The 19883-nt window shown below is 37.1% G+C and overlaps 2 protein-coding genes across 2 annotated transcripts; one reads left to right on the top strand and one right to left on the bottom strand.

Annotated features, from left to right (window-relative positions):
• Positions 1-8552: 8552 nt before the first annotated feature.
• LOC104883000 (uncharacterized) lies at positions 8553-14238 on the top strand. Its single transcript, XM_010667439.4, has 3 exons — positions 8553-9168; positions 13024-13188; positions 13834-14238. Exons 1-3 carry the CDS (start codon positions 8716-8718, stop codon positions 13987-13989), a joined length of 774 nt encoding a protein of 257 aa, XP_010665741.1. The 5' UTR covers positions 8553-8715; the 3' UTR covers positions 13990-14238.
• A 2346-nt stretch (positions 14239-16584) lies between these two features.
• LOC104882998 (hypothetical protein) lies at positions 16585-18645 on the bottom strand. The gene is made up of 2 exons (XM_010667438.3): positions 17962-18645; positions 16585-17354 (listed from the first exon to the last, which is right to left on the bottom strand). The coding sequence occupies exons 1-2, from the start codon at positions 18434-18436 to the stop codon at positions 16837-16839; spliced, it is 993 nt and encodes a 330-aa protein (XP_010665740.1). The 5' UTR covers positions 18437-18645; the 3' UTR covers positions 16585-16836.
• Between the last annotated feature and the right edge of the window lie 1238 nt (positions 18646-19883).

Below are 19883 nucleotides of genomic sequence, written 5' to 3'. Positions count from 1 at the left end.
ACGGTCAAAGATTGAAGCTCTTACATGATTCATGCCGTTGGTTCCATTGGTTGCTTGATTTCGCTCACCTGAGCGACTCTTATGATGGATGTATCCTTTTTAGTCTAGCTAATGACTTAAAACAAGCGCTACATGGGAAGCAACCCGTTTCTCTTCTTTCCTTTCTTTTATCTTAGTTTATTTTTCTTTTGATTGTTAGTTAGACTTGTGATCAATCAGCTGGCTGTGAAAGGTACTTTTAGACATGATTTTTCTGAAAAATGGAGTGAGAAAGGAGTAATTGGAGAAGGGAGAATTTCGAAAACTTAGAAAGGTGCGCCCGCACCAATCTAGGTGCGCCCGCACCGAGATTTAAGAATAATTTTGCGAAAAATAGAAGAAAAGGTGCTCCCGCACCTCCTCCAGGTGCGTCCGCACCATAGGAAATATTTCGAAAAAAAAAGTTGGTGCGCCCGCACCTCGACAAGGTGCGCCCGCACCATATTTCGAACGCCTTTGGCTAACAAAACAGAAAGTTTGGTGCGCCCGCACCTGTATAAAAGTTTCAGAAAAAAAAAGTTGGTGCGCCCGCACCTCGACAAGGTGCGCCCGCACCAACACATCCGCGGTTTTTCAGAAAAAAAACAGAAAGTTTGGTGCGCCCCGCACCTCTTCCTGGTGCGCCCGCACCAAACAACTTCTGATTTTTTTTTCGATTGGTGCGCCCGCACCTTGGAGAGGTGCGCCCGCACCAACCCGGCTGGGCGAAAAAAAACACGATTCACATTGTTTTTTTTTCGGCCTTCCTCCCTCTATTCTTCATAACTTCGAACCTCTCTCTCACACTCACTCACTTTCTCTCTCTTGCTCCTCTCTAGATCCGGCCACCACGACACTTTTCCGGCGACTTCCGACGATTTTTATCACCGGAATCTTCATCACCATCTTCTCTACAACATTCAAGAGCACCAAAAATTGGGTTTTGCAAGGATTTGATTTCTAGGGTTTCAAAATTGGGGATTTTCATCTCTCCATGTTTGGTAACTCTCTTCTACCCTTGCCTTTTCATCAATAATCTACTAAATTGGACTTCTAGTGTGTTTTCTTTTAGTTGCATGCTTGTTTTCCTTAATTTCTTTTGATTATTCATGAACTTTGGTCATATTTGTGTTTGATGATGTGGTGAACAAGTGCAATTTTTTGTGGTTTGTGATAAATTCATAATATTCTGACTTTTTGAGAACTACATTGCATTTTAGGTGTTGTTGATTCTTGTGCATAATTGTGGTTGGTTTGGTAAAATTGGCTTGAAAGTCTCTTTGAGTGGTGATACTCTTGATTGTTAGCAACTTGGTTGATACTAACTGTGGATTGGCTAGCTGGTAGATCTTAGGATTAGTTTTTGTTTTTTTTCTTTTTGTGTGTTTTATTTTTTGAGTGGTTTGATTTTTCTTTCTGTGTGTTTCTCTGTGTGGAAAGTCCGCTTTGTGGTGTGTCATTGCAGCAGATCATCACTTCTCCTTCCCCTTTTTGCAAACCAACAATCTTTACCACCATGGGAAGAAATAGTGGTGAAGGCTCATCTAGGTCTAAGCGAGCAAAGACCGGGTCCTCTTCACAAGGACCCTCGTCTAGCTCACATCCCCCTCCCCTCTATTCTAAAGTTTTCCCAATGCCGGTCATAAACAAATTTTTCAACAACTTTTGAGCGCACACTTCGTCCAACGAAGTTCTATGACTACACTACCTGCTTCTACCTTAGAATCAACTCGATGATAAGGGAGATGGCAGATAATGTCGGGTTATCGGACTTCCTTGATATTCATGAACCTACCTATGATCAACTCACTCTCGAATTCTTGAGTACGTTGAACATAAGTAAGGTGACACGTGCTATAACTATTCAGTTTCGTATGTTTAATCAAGCTATAGCACTGTCTTTTGACGAATTCTGTGAGGCATTTGGGATGGATCCTCGAGCTCCCTCCAATGCCCCTCTAGGCACCATCTGGCAGGGATAGAATGAGCAAGAATGGTGGACAAAGATCACCAACGGCACGACTCCGTTTCGGACGAACTCGTCCAAAGCGTCGGAGATCGTCCATCTTGCTCTCCGTTACTTCCATAGGATGTTGGTTTACACCATCTTTCCTAAACAGGAAGTCGGGCAGTTGAGAAAGGATGAGTTGCTGGTTCTTTGGTTGGCCACTGACGGGGCCCACCATCGAACCCGTATTAACTTTGCTGCGCTCCTCCTTAACCCTGCAGGAGATTCGGGGGGGGGGGGCACTACGGTGACTGGGGAGATCCTTTGTGGTGGCATGGTCACCCGACTAGCGTCCTACCTTGACTTGCACGATGACCTGACTCGCTTGGAAGCAAGCGTGCCTACTGTTGGTCAGTCCAACAGATTGGATGGTGCCAGTTTGCAGCAGATGAAATTTCTGCGCGGTTACCAGAAGGAAAACTGCACCTGGCTTGTGGGGGGGGCAACCTTACTGTTTTATAGGGCCCGACTTCAACTGGGACCTCCCCGCTAACTGTGAAAACCGTTGGCGGATTCCCCCTTCCCATGACATCCCACGGGCTGTCCCTGTGCCCATCCGTACGGAGCGCATTCCACGCGTTCCGAGAAGTCCGAGGCCCGACCACCGCAATCCCTGAGAGTAAGGTGGCCGAAGCTTCATCCTCTCAATCCTTCGACATGGGCTCCGTCATGGCAGCCATAGCCCAGATGCAGGCCTCTCAGGAGGCCAATCACCGCGCGGTTACGACTACTCTTGTCGGTATCCGCACCGACCTTGACCATGTGTCTAGGGTGGCTTGGTGCACTCACCTCGCCAATGTCCACTCATGACATGAGCCTCCCTTCCCTAACCACCCCCACTATCCTCCTTCTTTCGACCCTCGAGAAGGGCCGTTTGAGGATCCTTCTTTCCGCCTTTATCCCCATTACCCATCCTACTATCCTGATGGGTACTCTGGTGGGTTTTCCCTCCTTACCCCCTCCCGATGGGGGTAATGGTGGGAACTATTAGGAGTTTTCATAACCCCCTCCCTCTCCTCCTCCTTTTGCAACTCCGAGCGCGGAGTTTTGCTTAAGCTTGGGGGACTTGCATGTATGTCTATATCTTTGGGAGTTTTGGGGTCATCGATGGTTAGAAGTTAGGGATCTCATTGGTTTTCGGTAGTAGTTGGTGATTGTTCCTGTCTGTGGTTTTGACTCCCCCACCCCTACTGACTTCCCTTCACCTGTACAGCTTTGCTTTGGTAGTTTTTTTGTAGTTTGTTTTTGCTTTGCATATTTTATAAAAAAAAAAAAAAAACATTTTCTCTTTTATTCTTTTCTTCTTTTTTCTGCATTTAGGATAGCTTGGTTGCATGCATGATTTGTGGCTAAAGAGTTCATGACTTGATTGGAAGACCTTCCTTATATTAGACTTGATGATTTTGGAAGCCCTGTTGTGACTTTAAGCGTCTCTTGAAACGATAACTTTTGGTAGAGTCTCTTTGAAATTAGGCGAGTTGGATGAATGGATTGCCTTGCCCCTTGTGCGATGAATCCCGAAGGAGGGCCAAGAACCTCGTAAGACTCACTCACAACCCTCACCATTGATCGCCTAACTTGTGACTTGCATTTTAGCTCCCCAAGATTACATAAGACGAGCCTCTAGGAGAATGATTTAGGGCGTTTCTTTTGCTAGTAATAGGAGCTACAAAACCAAAAGCTTGAATACCTGCATAATATTCGCTTCTCAACCCATCTGAGCCTTTCTATCCTATTTTTGCTTAACCCACATAATGAGTCATGGCCAAACTTTCCCCAAAGTGGAGTGCATGTGTAGTTTTTGTTGAGTTAAGTTTTTGATATTAAGTCTTGGTTGAAAGAGAGTTAATGTGCTTGTATGATGCAAAAGTTGAAAAAAAATTTGTGAAAAAGAAAGACAAAAGAAATAAAAGAAAGAAAGTTCTTATTGTTTGATTTGGTTTATTATTGAAAATGAAAAGAAAGAAAGATCAAATTGATGAGAAAAATGAAAAAGTTCACAAAGTGAAAAAGAAACAAGTGAAATTCAAGGTATGTGTGAGATTTCTTTAATTGAGAATAGTGTTAGGACTAGCTTGGGGGAGTATTTACCCCTAGTTTGTACTCCACTTACCCTTTTTGCACCACATTCCTAGAATATAATCCACACCCCTAACCTAGCCCCGTTACAACCTTAACAAAGTCCCTTTTGACTTCTAGATTGGACTTGATCTATTTAGTAGTGGCGGGTGAGATTTTGTGCAAGTCATGATGAGGGTCATCAAAACATGGTAGAGGCGAGCAATTATGGTTGAGCATCCCTAGGGAGGAGTCAAACTTGGGTCTTGGAAGTGGAGAAGAGTGAGAAATCATTCTTGGAAAGCTTTCTTTCAAAAAGACTCGGTTGATCGGTGGATTGAGACCTTAGAGTCACTCTTGTGCTTCCTAATCATCTTCCCTCTTGTGTTTGGTTGGTCTCCTAAATCTTGCTATGAACTCATTTAGCTTGCATGTCATGTTGTAACCTTGCATTTAGAGCATATAGGTTAGTTTGTTGCATGTTTCCCTTTTTTCTTTTTCTTTTCTTCTTTCTCATTCTTGGTTTACTTGAGGACAAGCAAAACGCTAAGCTTGGGGAGTTTGATAAGTGCGTTTCTAACGCACTTTATGACTTCTTTTGGCTTGTTTTAGCTCCCTTTTTCCTTTTCTTCCTTCTTTCTCCTCACTTTTCCCTTCTATTTCATTCACTTGATCATACTTGATCATAGTGACATTTTGCTAGATTTTCGATCTATTTTGATCGAATTTCTAGCACATATGCTTTCACCATGTTTGCTCGTGTTTTATTGCAGGTATGACCCTTTTCGGGGCCGAGTAATGCGAGACATGGCACAGGGAACGAGCTAGAGGATGAGAGGAGCCATGAGGTGCGCCTAGAGTCCCCGCACACGATGGTGCGCCCGCACCATCGACATTTGAGACAAACAGACGACTTGGTGCGCCCGCACCAGCACAGGTGCGCCCGCACACTGCTTGGTGCGCCGCACCACTACGGGAGCATTTTACGAAAGACAGAAGACTCAGGTGCGCCGCACCTGAGTCTGGTGCGCCCGCACCTAGCATGGTGCCCCGCACCTCTTATGGTGCGCCCGCACCTGCGTTGGAAAAATTTCGATCATTAAACCCTTTTCTCTTTTAGTTTGACTTACGCTTTATTCTAGTTTCACAAATATTTTAGGGTTTTGTATTAGAGAGAAAACACTTTAGTTTTCATTGAATTGAGATTAGTATCATAGTTTGTGATTCATTACATTCAAGGTACTTTTTCATTCAATTCAATTCAAAGTTTTAGTTTTTATTTCATTCTTTCTGTTTTGTTTTGCTTATTATTTAGATCTTCATTCTCTTAGTTTAATAATTGCGATTTCTATTAGTTTAATATTTCTTAATCATGTTTAGCCTTAGATTAGTCATAGATTATTGTTTAATTGCTTTAACTCCATGATTAGTGAGTAGTTTCATAATCTAGGGTTAGGGTGAAAGTATGAATTAGGGTTTTAAATATGATGTTGATGTGATTGTGATGTATGGAGAAGTTTATGCATTGATCTTGGTGTTTTGAGACCTTAGGATAGATATTGATCACATTTATACTTTGGTATTTTGATTTCAAATGTTCTTAAATCGGATTTTGAACTCTTTTATCATCCCCAAGAATCAACTTAATTCTATACCAAGATATTGGATGGAAATTAAGGGGATCCTTCATTAGGGTTTTCCAAACTTATTGAATCTCTTAATCAATTAACTAAAGACCATTCGAGAGAGGATTTAGTTGATTGATTAAGTGATTACTCTTGAGGACCATTCGAGAGAGGACTCAAGTAATTTAGAGGAGAACTAAACCTTGCATAATCGTCTTGTTGCTTCACAATCGCATTAACAATCATCATCCGTTCTTATTCATACTAGTAACCTTAACTCTAGTGTCTTTTATTTGATATTTAAACTCGTGATATTTGCTTGTTCCTGCTATTAGTTATCTTAATTGATACCAAAATCTTTCAAACCCCAAATACCTTTCAATTAGGTAGTCTGGACTTGATAGACTTTAATCAATCCCATTTTCCCTGTGGATCGACCCTTGACTTGCCCTTACTATTCCTTTAGTAATTGCTTGTTAGGACTATAAATATTGTTTGGAAAGCGGTTCTTAGTGCCTTAACGACACACTAAAAACCTCTTATCACACTTCAAACAGAAGCCCGCGCGTTGTCTCGAGCATTGCGCGAAGCATTCAACAAGGGTATCAGACATGTCCAAATTCATTCAGACTGCACAGAGCTAGTTCGTGCAATTGAAAGTCAACATCAGCCTTTTGAAAAATCTCTGCTCTAGTTCACGACATTAAAGCTATATGTAGTAAGTTTAAATATTTCATTATTCGTAAGGTGAGTCGGCTAGAGGTTGGTCCAACCCATGACCTAGCTACCGCAGCTAGAATCGGTAACTTAATTTGTTAAGCCTTTGGTATGTTTGTCCTTGTCGCCAAAAAAAAAAAACACTTTTGAAACCATATTTAAATCGACTCCTAATAACCCTTATAAACTATGAGAATACAATCATCTAAGGTTGGACCCTAATTATGAAAGTGATGAAGATGGTCGAAGAACTATTAGAATGCGGTTTATCTATTATGTTTATTGTCTATCTTTTTCGTCCCTTGGAGTTGCACATATTAGACTTGATAAATGTTTGGCCAATCATTTTGTATTATATGAATGAAATCACCTTAAGAATTAACATCGAACCTTAACAAGATGGTCTAAACTACTACAACTTACAAGTATCAAGTTTTATATACTCATGCTAAACCAACCAATATCAAAATTGAGCCATCAACAATTCTAAGTCAACCCAAAACTATGCGAAACACAAAATTAGCCTATGAATAACAATCTCACCCGTGGTCATCCCAACAATCCATACATAAATGAACTTTCGTACCCCATTTATTTGTAATATGTAACACATATGAGTGGCTAAAGGTGGTAGAAAATCCTGATTCATGCTCGTTATTTTTATTGCCTTTTTTAAACAAAGTATTCGACACATATGTTATATTTGTCATCAATATTTTATAAGGAGAAATTACTGAGAGAACCTTGAACTTTACAGAACTTTGAACTAGAGGTGATCATTTGCAGGCTACGGACAAACATGGCCAAAGCCTAACCTAATGTTTTTGTCCCGTGAGCCTAATGTAGCAAAACCGGACAAACTCTTTTTTGTGGGCTTAATTTGTTGCCCTTACATGCTCTATATATGGGCGGGCCTTGCTTGTAAGCAAACGGGCCTAAATAATTCTTCCATCTTTTTAGAAAAAGAGTGTACAAATTATTCCGACCTTTTTTTTTTCAAAATAGATTTTTTTTTTTTTTCAAAAAGTGGTTAATGGAATTGTGTCACAATTTATCGTAAACTAGTAAAGCCAATTCAAATTGTTTCAAAGTGAAATAATATTCTTTGTTGTTAGTGCTATTATCAATAGCCTTCAAAAAGAATTGGACGAATGAAGGATATCAGTCTCACAATCATACTACTTTTATTTATTTCTCCTACTTTTCATTTTTTTTTATTTTGTTTGAAAGCTTATTAAATATAGTCAATCAATTACACATGTTACTAAATTATCGAAAGAACAGGATATTAGTGCTCGAGATTCTATAGATAAAAATAAGCATAACTTAGTTAGTATCTTTTACATAGTTCATTTTTTAAGGAAAAATTATATGAATATTAAACTTTATTATTCTTCTTAAATAAACAAATTAAATAGGGCCCACATGCCCTAATTCTTTTTTTTTTTTTGTAAAGTCAATCCTTGCCAAATAATCTTGACAAGCGAGGCTAGACCCGCCCAATTGTCATTTTTTTAATATAAAATATGTTGTCCAAACTCGCTTTTACAACGGAGCTTTTCTCCCATGAACACCTTTACTCCGAACGACTCATTTGACCCAATTAGCATAACTTGTTACCATATTAAGTTTCACATAAATTTTCGTATATTTTGAATATGATTTGACTTAAACACCAAACCAAATCCAAACCCAACCTCATCAACTCGAATTACCAACTCGAAACCCTAGACACCTTGCTCCTCCACTCGACCCTAAGCCAATAAAACATGATGGGCTTTGACTAATGACTATTAAGATTTGGATTGTGCTTTTAGGATTCCAAATACTTTGTCTCAACCCATAATGAAAACCCAAATTCTCTATTATTCAATAGAGTTTGTCTTGTAAGAGACCGCCTACTTTTAAATTACAATTAGGCAATGCTAAGCCCAATATTAAAGCCCAACAGTGACTAGGTTAATTTATTTCGGTCACTAGTTTAATCCATTTAGTTAGTAGATCTACTTTTATATTAAAATTAGACCGTCTCTTTTAATAATTTTTGTATTCAATAAAACCAAAAATTGAGCTTTATACATCAAAGTTCTCCCTTAAAAACCCAAACCCAACATGTTATATATTTTTCATAAACATACCCGTGAAGTGTGAACGTGATTCCTCTGAAATTAAAAGAAAAAGAACAGAAAAAGAGGCACAAACCCAAAAAACAAAAAAGAGAGAGAAAAATTAAGAGAGAGAAAAAACCAAAACCAAAAGAGCTCCGTCGATCCGCCAACACGCCGCCGTATGGAGGGTGTCGGAGCCCGATTGGGCCGATCTTCTAGTCGTTACGGAACCACAACAGTCTTTAACGGCCCGGTTAGAAAATGGAAGAAAGATTGGGTCCCAATAACTCCATCTTCTTCTTCATCTTCAAACAACTCACATCATCATCAACAACAACATCATCATCAACATCACCATCATCATAACAATAACCATCATCATCATTCTTCTTCCAATGGTTCTGTTAATGGTAGTAATGGTAACAGTGTATCTCATCTTCGTCTCTATAAGTGGACCCCAGTTAACAAGGAGAATTCTAATTCTAATTCTAATTCTAATGATAATAATAAAGTTAGTAGTAGTAATAACAATAATAATAGTAATATTCTTGTTAATGGAGGAAGTAAGGATTCTTCTGTTAGTGACGACGTCGTTTCTGAAGAACCTCCCAGAAGAAAATTCAAGTATATTCCGGTAATTTCCCTTTTCTTTTACTCTTAATATCATATTGGTTGTGTTTTTTTTTTATGGGTCTTAAAATTTTAATTTATTCCTTTAAAGGCACTTTATCTTGATAGATTGAGGTTGGTTTGGGTTAAAATTTTACCTTGATTTTCTTTGCAAATTGGGATTTTTTTTAATAATAACTTATGAAGTTAATTGTTCTTAACTTAGATTTGGGTAATTTAAATATTTTAATTGTACTTTAAGCTGTTACTCTTAGATGGGTATGACCTCAATTTAGTCTTACAATTTTGGGGTTCTTTTTTTTTTTTTGGGAAGGGGGTGGGGGAGTATTTGGGATAGTGCCCTTAAGTTTTGGAAAGTTAGGTATTTTAATTAATTGCACTTTAAGCTGATGTAATGAGGATGCTTTTGTTCCAATATAATCTTGTTTAAATATGTTCACAAGCTAGGAACTAAAGGTTTAACTATATTTTTTTTGCTTTGATTAGTTAATTGGGTAATTTTTTCTTCATTTTTGGAGATTAATATGCTTTGAAATTGGTAGATTCATAGTTTGAGTTTGATGTTGTCTTTATTCTTTCCCTTATATACCCTATTGTGATTGGCAAATAAGGGAAGAAATTTAGATTTGAGTTGTAATTTTATGAATGGTTGATTTATTTGTAGGGAGAAGAAAAGGGGGGGGGGGTTTGACTGTTTTTAGGGTGTTTTGTATTGTAGAATATGTCTTTTGATTTTTGTGGTAGGTTTAGATTTTGTGACACTTGGCAAAATTATGTTGTAAGCATTTTTTCACTAATTTTTGGATTGTGTATGAGAACTTTTGGTTGAAAGTTTTTTCAAGTACTTTGAAGTCCTTTCTGTATAAAAAGTGTCAATTTTTAGTATGTGCTTTTGATGAGGTCATATACTACTACTACTCTAAATAGTAAAATCAGGGTGTGTTTGGATATGAGTGTTTCCTGCAGTTGATTATATTTGTCTTCTAACATTAACATGTAAATCCAGAATCATTATTGGACTGTTTGTTGTTACTATTTACGGAACTGAATGTTAAACTATGCTTTTCACGGGGAATGGTTAGCGTGAATATCATCGGCCAGTTCTCGAACTTGGTTATTCTTTCTGTCAAGTTCTAAGAAGTCAGAACTATAGTAAATGGAGATTTAATTTCTGTTGGTTACTTTGTTAGTCAGCTGTAGTTGAAGTTTGATAATGCTTGGAGGATCTTGCAGAGTGTGTGTGTGTGTGTGTGTTTGTGTGTGTCATCCATCGTTTTGCACGTGTTTCTTGAGGGAAGGGGAGGGGGCGAGGTTGAAGAAGGGAGGGCACTAATGGGTGAACGCAGTAAAAAAACGAGGATTAGATTATCAGAAACATAAGGGAGTATTCATTTTGTGTAGGAGCATGTCAATGTTATTAAAGAATAGTTGGATAAATGCTGCTTGATTAGTATCATAATATCACTATAAGTTTGTGGCATTGGTCTTATTTTGTTGAATGCTATGTTCCTTTTGTCACCACTTTGAGGGTAGGGGTTCTATCAAGTTCCACTGACTGCTCTGTCTGCCTGTTCTCATTGGTGATTTTTTCTAGGGGTGGTTGTCAAAACAAACCTATGAGGTAGGAGGCGACTTGGTTTAACTCTGGAAACAGAGAATAGGGGTTATAGGAAAATCAATAAATAAATTATTAGAGATTCTTGTCATCTAGGTGGTCTTGGCCTGTGGGCAATTGGACACGATGACCTTTTTCGCTATTTTTATCGAGCACCACTTCTATCTCCCTTGCTTCCTTTTGGGTATGTAAGATGTAACCAAAACTCCTGCCAAACCTTCTCCCTTGTACTCCTAATTGTACTTCTATTGGTTTAGTTACTAGCTGATTAGCACCTAAAAGTCAATTCTTTTTTGTTCTTCAGTTGGTTTTGAATCCCCTTTTGATGAGTTTGATTGCACCTTGAAGAACTGAAAGTGAAGGTACTTCTGCAGACTGTAGAACAATATTGGAAGTTATATGGTCAAAAGTTACTTTCCCCCCGGGAATTGAGTTCATTATTCCTGATAAGTTAGATGCAATGACAAGAATTCATGATTGTACTAGTACTACTTGTCTGTGCATCTATGTGTAGATCCTACTTGTCAGAGGAAGATGTCATGATGGGTCTGACTCTACTCATTGGTCTTTGTTTGCTATCGATAAGTCTAATAGACTGGAACATCTCAAAGATTGGGCATGTATTACCTTTAAGGTAGCCTGTAGGAGATACCGTTTTGTGTTTGTGGTGAAATAATTTAGCAGGAATTGCAAGATTTTTGTAACACATAATGTTCGATAACATTGTGTGTAGACCTGACCAACGTCGGGGAACCATAGTTGGCTATTGTTGTTGTTGGTCGCTTGTTTCATGGTGATCATCAAGTTTAAGAAATCTGGAATGGATGATTAAACCATTATTTCCTCAGTCTATGTAGTAGTTTACATTCAAGCTTCTAGAATTAAAGGTGACCTTTCCTCTCCGGCACGAATTACTGTTGTCTTGCATTGCTGTTCTTGAGTTTTTTGGTTCTTGAAGTTCACGTGAACTAAGAGTTTACTTTTTCTTCAAGACTCATGTATTAGGTTTGAAGGGAGGTAATTAATGTTGTGACCTCAGTTTGGATAGAGGTTGAGGACAAAGGTCTTAGTGAATGGCCTGACTTTCTCAAATCTCAAGTACCTGTTATCACTCTTTTAACATATATTCACATCAATATATGGTTGATTCATCAAATCGCGTTGTAGGGCAGATAGCAACTCAACGTATCATCTTGTTATTGCTTTTTTCTTATTGTCTTTCTGTCCTTCTATGGTATGTAATTCAGACACATGATGGTTCTTATTACTTTATGTGTCAACTCATGTTCAGAATGCAGAACGGTTTTGTTTTCTTATTCGAACACCTTGCCGTCAGTTATTTCTAATGTTTGTGGGTTGGCATGAAGTCAAATTCTGCTACATTTAGCTTTTTCCCCCTACCTTTATGGCTTTGTAGTCTTACTTTTAATTTGTTTCTTCATGATCATGATAAGCTTCTGCTGCATCATTCTCCCATGTCCAGACATGTTTCTAGCCTTGTGTGTTAAACAGCGAGATGAACTACTTCTGCCTCTAGTAGTTGTAGAACACCATGTACCCATGAGATTTTCAAATGCACACAGCTTCTGTGATCAACAATATTCAGTTGATCCTGTGAGCAATCTTACCTGTTATTACTTTAGAGGCTACATGGTAGGTCCACCTTGTTGGCTTCGATGTGCATTGTTTTGTTTTTCTCACTGCAAGCTTAGTGAGCTCCTCTCTTCCACAATCAGTTCACTTAATCAGGGTCCTTGGTAGCTTTATTCCATATTTGATTGTTCACCCTTTGCTTGCCATTTTAGAATAGGAGCTCTGATCGATTCAACAATATTATGTTGGATTTGAGACAATAATGTTGACCTTCCTTGCCCTGGCCACAATATTGATAAAGAATTTTGGTTGCTTGTGACATGCAAATAATACCGCATCTTGGATTTTCATTAGCAAGTAGGATAATGAATTCTGTGCTGTATTCTTTCTTTATGTGACTATAGGTTTATGTGCTGTCAAAGAAGTACACTTCGTCTCAGAGTACTTCTCTAAGGTCATTTTCTGGAGATAAAATGTGTGTTACTCATTTGAAAGTTTTCTTCAGTTCCTCACTGGCCACTGCGCTGATCGATGTTTATGCACACAACCAAGTGTAATTGTTTTATAGAGGATCCCTTCATGGTAGCTGTACAAATAGGTTATCTGTTAAACAGTTTGGCAGATAATTAAGTTGTTCGATCATTGTAACAGATTGCAGTGCTAGAGGAACCAAAGAAAGAAGAGGAAGAGAATACTGACGATGATGACGAAGCTAAGCCAGTTGAGAGCGATGAGAATACGGGAGAGCAAGCTTCTAAAAGTGATGGTAATGACGAAAAACCTGACATTAATGATGTGCCCATGGAAGAGAACCAGGTAATTAGTGGTATAGTTCCACATATTATATGCATCCGAATTCCGAACTACGTGTAAACTATTCCTTTTGTCCAGTCAAATCTTCAATGTTGACATTGCACTCTTCAAAGTCATAACTTTCAGTACTGGCTTTTATTGTCACGTTTCTCTCTGTTCAGAACTGGAAGTGATGATCATGTACTATTTTGGAATGTTTGGGTTGTCAGGTATATACAATTGGAATTCTTTCCATCCCCACTTAAATGGTGTGATGAAGAGTAGTCGAGTAGGAGACATCTAGTGTAAGGTATTTTAGTGAAAGTTACTGGGAATCTTAACTACGATTGGAATTCTTTCCATATGTTCCCCCACTGAAATGGTGTGATGAAGAGAAGTCGAGTAGGAGACACCTAGTGTGAAGGTATTTTAGTGAATGTTACTGGGATCCTTAATTATGAGGGGGTTTGGAATAATATGACAATTAATTTTAGACTGGGAGTAGAAGTTAGTGAAAGATACTCTTTATGAAAGTATGAAGACAATCGTTTTCAGAAGTTCAAAACTTCCAGTAACAAATATTAAGTGCATTATAAAATAGGAAAGTCAAGTAGCTAGTGATTGTCACGCAAGTATCTGATGGCAATGGAACTTTGTGTTTGTCTTCAGGCTGTTGAAGAGAACCAAACTCCACCAGCACGGCAAGATTTGAATGAATTGGATTTGAGTCTTGGTTTGACATCCCATGATGAGGAGCATGATTCCGACTCTAAGACAGACCCGGAAAAGGATGTACAACCAGAAAGATCAAATTCCGGGGCATGAACCTAATAACCATACACGCCCGATTATTACTGGGAGGTCGGCTCAGCCCTGTGTTTCCTTGATTTGATCCTTTCCTCTACTCTTTGTTGTGTTGTTATCTTCGACTTGTTAATGGAGTGAAGTCCCCTGTGAATGTAATTTTTAGTCCATTTGAATGTTTCCATTAACTGAGCTGATTGTATTTGTAACGGTTATTGTGTACTTAAAAAGATACAATACGACATTCTCTCATTTTTCACTGATTTAAAATTTTCTCTAATGCTTATCTTCTTTACTGTCTCAGTGCATAATTAAAAGAAAGTACATAGCTTGTACTTTGTTGTAGCTAATACAGTTGATATATTAGTACTTCTTTCCAATATATTCTACATCTGCTATCTTAAAGCAAGCTTGGTGTAGGCGGTGGCCGCCTGGCCGGTGGGTGCTCTCTCACCTCCAAGAGCTTACAAGTGGCCGGTAGGGATTGAACCCAGACCTCCAAGTTCGATACCACATTCGAGAACTTTACCAGCTCTTCCAATTGAATATTCGTCTATGCAAATGCAACTATGCCAATATTTCTCTTACTTTCCCTCTTTGAATTTGTCCCCTAAACAATGTTTAACATTCAATTGCAAAACAATGTGTATTTCGCAATCTTCCACGCATCTAATTGAAGTTGCCGGGTGATTTTACTTAAAGGGTATTAAAGTGATATTCCCTCCGTTGCAAAATATAGTTCCCATTTTTATTTTGGGTGTCCCAAAATATAGTTCCCATTTCATATTTAGCTTCACATTTTTTCGTAATTTGTCTAGAAAAACCATGTCCCATCATTTATTTGTTTTTTGAATTTTGTTTTTTCCTTTGTTTATTCAACCAAAACGTTACAATTAATGCTCTTTTACCAATTATACTCCATTCTCTCTCCTTAAGTCATCTTTTCCCATACAATATTTATTTAAATAAACAAAAAATCTTTATTGTCCGTTTTGTATTCTACTAGCATAAATTGCCGTGAAAAAAGAGAAATAAGAATTACATTTTGGGATGGAAGGAGTATAACTTTTTTTTTTTTTTTTTTGGTTGTTAACATGAATGTCACTGAAAGTCTGTCCACTTGACGGCTTATGCTTGTTGAATGGATTAGCTCACGATGTCGCCATTGTAAGTACAAACATTAGATGGTCTTTCAATCGTCTTTTTCCCTCTCTCAATAATTGTCTTAAAACTTTTGCGTAATTTTGATTTTTGACTTGAACAAACAAACATGCCGACATTAATTAATGGCATGTCTTAGTTGTGATTATCAGTCAACTGAGAACTAGACTACCCATGCCATGAGAGTGGTTTTGAATGGTTAGATTAATATTCCAGTGGTTGGTTTATGCACTTGTCTGAAGGAACATTTAACGCAATGTTAGTTAAGTAAATACAAAAGAACTGATGTATACATTCAGGATAGCTCGGTATGTACCTATGCGATTCCGATGATATGGGATTGAGCTCCGTTTACATCACGACTCTTGTGACTGTTTATGTTCACAAAAAAGCAAGCAAATTTAGACAATACAAGTATTAGACTAGCAAGAAAGGTTGCTACAACTAGATTTCTCAAACTTGGTAAACAGTCAAGCGGAAATATTGTAGTGTTTGAAGTCTGTATATTCATTCATGAATAACTTAATCACATACTTGAGAAAATCGATATGGAACTAATTTTTTAAGCTTTCCAATGATGTATGTTCCATGCCTACTTCACTATGACTAGTAAGGAGTTGTGCGATTTTGATTATTCATTAGTGGAAATAAAAAACTTCTCTTCATCTATGAAGAATTCATATACATATATAGGGTGTGTCCGGAAACCATAGTTGTGGTAGTAGCTTTTAGTGGTTAGAGTAGCTGTTAGCCGTGCTGATAGCTGTTACGGCCCGTTTGGTAGTCGTTAATAAATTGTGGTAATGGGAATGAATTTTAAGTGTAATTTTATTAGGGAAACATCCTTAATATTTCCATGGGGAGACATATTTTCTCAATGGGCAAGCAATTTCACCCCCATACTTGTGTTTTTGTCTCCAAGGGGAAGCAAATTTCATTACCACTCATTACCACCTAAGGTGGTATTGGATGGGAATGAAAATTCAAGAAGGAAAGTGGACACTTTAGGATAAATTAGCATTACTATGGGAATGGACAATGATATTTTTCACAAATTTATACACAAATTCATTCCCATTACCACCATTTATGACCAACTACCAAACATGCCGTTAGTGGTTAGTGTATAGCTGTCCAAGTAGCAGTATAAGATATTGATGTTCGGCAAAATAAGCTGTCAAAGTAGTTGTCTACAAATAATTAACTAAAACTCAAACAAAACTTTAATATATAATTTATGCACCACTAAACGTTACTAATTGTAGTTTTTCACAAACACTACTTATACCACTAAAAACTACTGACACCACTAACTTACCAAACACTACTATTTTTTTAACTAGTGTTTTGACCTAATCAAGACACTAAAAGCTACTTAAAAAGCTTGTGCCGAACACGCCCATAGTAACACACCGCATATTTCAAAGTCAAACACTTAGATAATCACAAGGTAAATACTCAAAACACAAGCTGAATTGCCATCTTTATTAGAAAATTAAATAAACTGAATTGCCACTAATATTATACATGATATACATACACTTTGATTAAAAACTCAAATCCTATGTGACTAGCTAAGAGCCTTCTAGGATGCATATATATGTACATGCATTATAGGTTGTTGCAATGAAGAAGCTAAATCCAATTTTAATGGTTTACTAACTAAAAACAAAATTATAAATCATCTACCTAGTTTACAAGTTCATGTCATTTTCCTTGAAGAACAGCAGCTAGAAGTCCAACTCTTACTCCATTAACCTTGCTACCAAAATCATCATCCCTACAATAATAAGGCATCCTAGGAAGTTGATCAGCTTCGAAACCAACCATCGATGTTTTCTTGGCTAATCGCTCTCCTAACCTCTTGACCTCCCTAGCATTCGACTCTCGATTTGTCGTCCTCTTGTAAGGGCTAAAGTACTTGGCTTGCATATAGCCATTGCGCCTCCAAGGCGCAACATGCATGCTTGCAGTCTTTAACGAGTCCTTCATTGCAACACTCATAAGTCTTAGTATTTGTTTGAGTAGTTGAGGCTTTTCTATAATTAATATTGAAGGGATCATTTCTAGTATGGCATTGTAACGCTTTGTTGGACGTGCTATCTCAAATTCTCCGGCCAATAAGACCTCGATGATGTATCGATTTTTCCCGGCTATTACATCGATGTATTCGTAGGTTCCAGCCGGAAATCGACCGGTTTTCTCCCATCGAGACTTGCAAAGGCCTGTGTAAAAATAATTATCAGTATAATTCTAGGCTTCTAGCCATTAGTTGGAAAATGAAGCAATTGACCAAGCCATGTTATAGTTAGAAGCCTTATATAATGTAATGTTTTAGATGACTTATGAGTACAAATAAAGTTAAAAGAGTTACTTTATGAATTAAGATATTTTTTTACGAGAATCCATGATTTAATAGTTTGAAATGTGATATTTTAGTTGTATGATTGAACATATTATATTTCCTCTTAAAACCAAGTACTTAAATTATGAAAGTGGAAATCAACCGAAGTTTCATTCTCAATTCATAGCAATTAATCTCTATTACCACATATAGAAATACTCCTCCACTATACGAAATTTCATCTATGGACATCATACCATATATATTACTCCATAAGCACATTATGTCTTCTATATTACGCCATAATCACATTTGAAATTGTATTGCTAAAGAAAAAAAGACTTGTGAAATAATCTACTAACACTCTAATCTAATTGTAAAAACCCAATAAGATGATGATAAAAAATGTAATGAAGAAGAAATTAAATTAAGATCATATTCAATAATTACGAAAATAAAAATAAAAAATTAGAAGCATGATCACTTACCAGCATCGAAGCCCTTGTCACGAAGATGAGCCATCAAATTACGTTTAAGGTTACTTCTTGAAGCATCATTAACACCATGACAATTACTAAATAATTTCAAGGCAACATTAATCTCCTCCAAAATCTTTTCTTTCGTACCATATTTATCATTATGTTTACTACTTGTACACTCTAACAAAAGCCCTTGTAACAACTCAACCTTTTCTATATAATTTTCGTCGATCGTCTCATCATTATCAGATACCCAATTTGCATCGTCTATATTAGTATCATTAACGTCGTCTATATCAAAATTATGATCCACCCATGCATAATCTCCTTTCTCGATAAACGAGTTCACAAGATCCGAGAGATCGGCCTCACTCTCGGGCCAATACTCGCTGCCGCTGCTGCTGCCATCGCACGGTCGTCGCCATTTGGCTGCCTCATCAAAAGCTGCTGCTACCCTCTTGAATTTGATTGGAATTTTCGCCATTTTTGAATAATGTATGTTGTTTTCTTACTGTTTTTTGGCTTTTGAAAGATGACAATATAACTTAAGTGAATGACAACCTCTTGTTTATATAGAGAAAAAAAAGGCATGAATGATGAGTTATAATGATGAAGATATAATGAGGTAAAAATGGTGATAGGATGTTACCATAGCAGTTGTAGAGTTTTCATTTTATTTTGTTTAAATTTTGGATTTCTATTACACTTATATAGTACACCATCGTTTACTTAATTTTACCCTTTTTGAAAGAAACATATTGTGAATTATCCGTGGATTGTAATGAATGTAGACAATGAACTTTCCCTTTTTTTGCGTCTGTGTTCAATTGTGAATGTAGCGGTCTTCGGCTACTTGCTAGACATTTATTTGGTCACTTGGAGTTCGAGACAATTGTAATTAAGTGCTATTGTCTTTCTGGTACATTTGCGTACAATAAAGATTTGGATAATTTTTATTAAGATCTAAACTCTACTACTTTTCCTAATTTTATAACAATTGTCGTCCTTTTCTTTTTTACTCCCTTTGCTCTCTTAAAAAAAACCCTAGGCTTTCTTTGGACAGTTTGAGACTACCACCATTCTTTACGATGGTGTTAAGCAAGTCCCTATTCGCTTGTTTTTCAAGTTTTCATTAATAATAATCCTTTTTCTAGAGTTTTTAACTCAATTGTTCGGCTCTTATCTCCACTAGTGCGAGTTTGGAGTTGGATTTGTTAGTCTTCCTTGTGAAAGTTTTAAATTTGATTTTTGTGGTTTTCTTTTGCAAAGTTATAGTTCATTGATGCTTTGTTGTAAAATTTGCAATAATTATTGAATGTTCGCAATACGCTATTTACACTGTCCAGTAAAGATATTTCTTCTCAAAACTATACGTTAGAATGGTATACGCTATCATAGAAGACTACATGAGTTCAATGAAAAGGGGGAGGGGATGTATTTCATACGTGGTTCATTATCATCATAGTTATATCGTATAAGAACTTTATTTGATCAAGTCGGTATTTTGTTTTTATTTAATATTGATTGTAGATGTCGTATGACATTCAATTAATTAATTAATTTATCAAATTCTCTTAAAGAAAACTATATCATTTCCCTAACAAAGCGTTTTATCTGAAATGCAAGGTCTTGTTATCAGTTTATGGGCTTAAACTGATGGATACATGGCTTAAACTCATATATATTAGGCCTAAACTAATACCCGTCTCATTTATGCCTCGATTAAGACGGTCTCACACATGATTTTTCATTTTCCTAATGATTTACACATTGCGTGCTTAAATGATATTGTTATATGATACAACAATATCATTTTCTTTTCTCTGGAAAAAAAGAACATTATTGTATCATGAATATTCCATATATGCGTCATCTATAACCTTATATGTCTTTTACTAACTCCATATTTTCATATTAAAAGTATTGTGTTT

Source organism: Beta vulgaris, chromosome 8 (assembly GCF_026745355.1).
Source record: "Beta vulgaris subsp. vulgaris cultivar EL10 chromosome 8, EL10.2, whole genome shotgun sequence".
NCBI classification, from domain to species: domain Eukaryota; kingdom Viridiplantae; phylum Streptophyta; class Magnoliopsida; order Caryophyllales; family Amaranthaceae; genus Beta; species Beta vulgaris.
This window is presented reverse-complemented; position numbering and strand designations above follow the sequence as displayed.

What these genes read in the sequence shown, in the direction of transcription:
- LOC104883000 (XM_010667439.4), top strand. Translation starts at nt 8,716, where the DNA reads ATGGAGGGTGTCGGAGCCCGATTGGGCCGATCTTCTAGTCGTTACGGA. An exon ending in GAAAATTCAAGTATATTCCG is followed by an intron (nt 9,169 to 13,023) that starts GTAATTTCCCTT and finishes TCATTGTAACAG; the next exon opens with ATTGCAGTGCTAGAGGAACC. An exon ending in TGCCCATGGAAGAGAACCAG is followed by an intron (nt 13,189 to 13,833) that starts GTAATTAGTGGT and finishes GTTTGTCTTCAG; the next exon opens with GCTGTTGAAGAGAACCAAAC.
- LOC104882998 (XM_010667438.3), bottom strand. Translation starts at nt 18,436, where the DNA reads ATGGCGAAAATTCCAATCAAATTCAAGAGGGTAGCAGCAGCTTTTGAT. An exon ending in TGACAAGGGCTTCGATGCTG is followed by an intron (nt 17,355 to 17,961) that starts GTAAGTGATCAT and finishes ATTTTTACACAG; the next exon opens with GCCTTTGCAAGTCTCGATGG.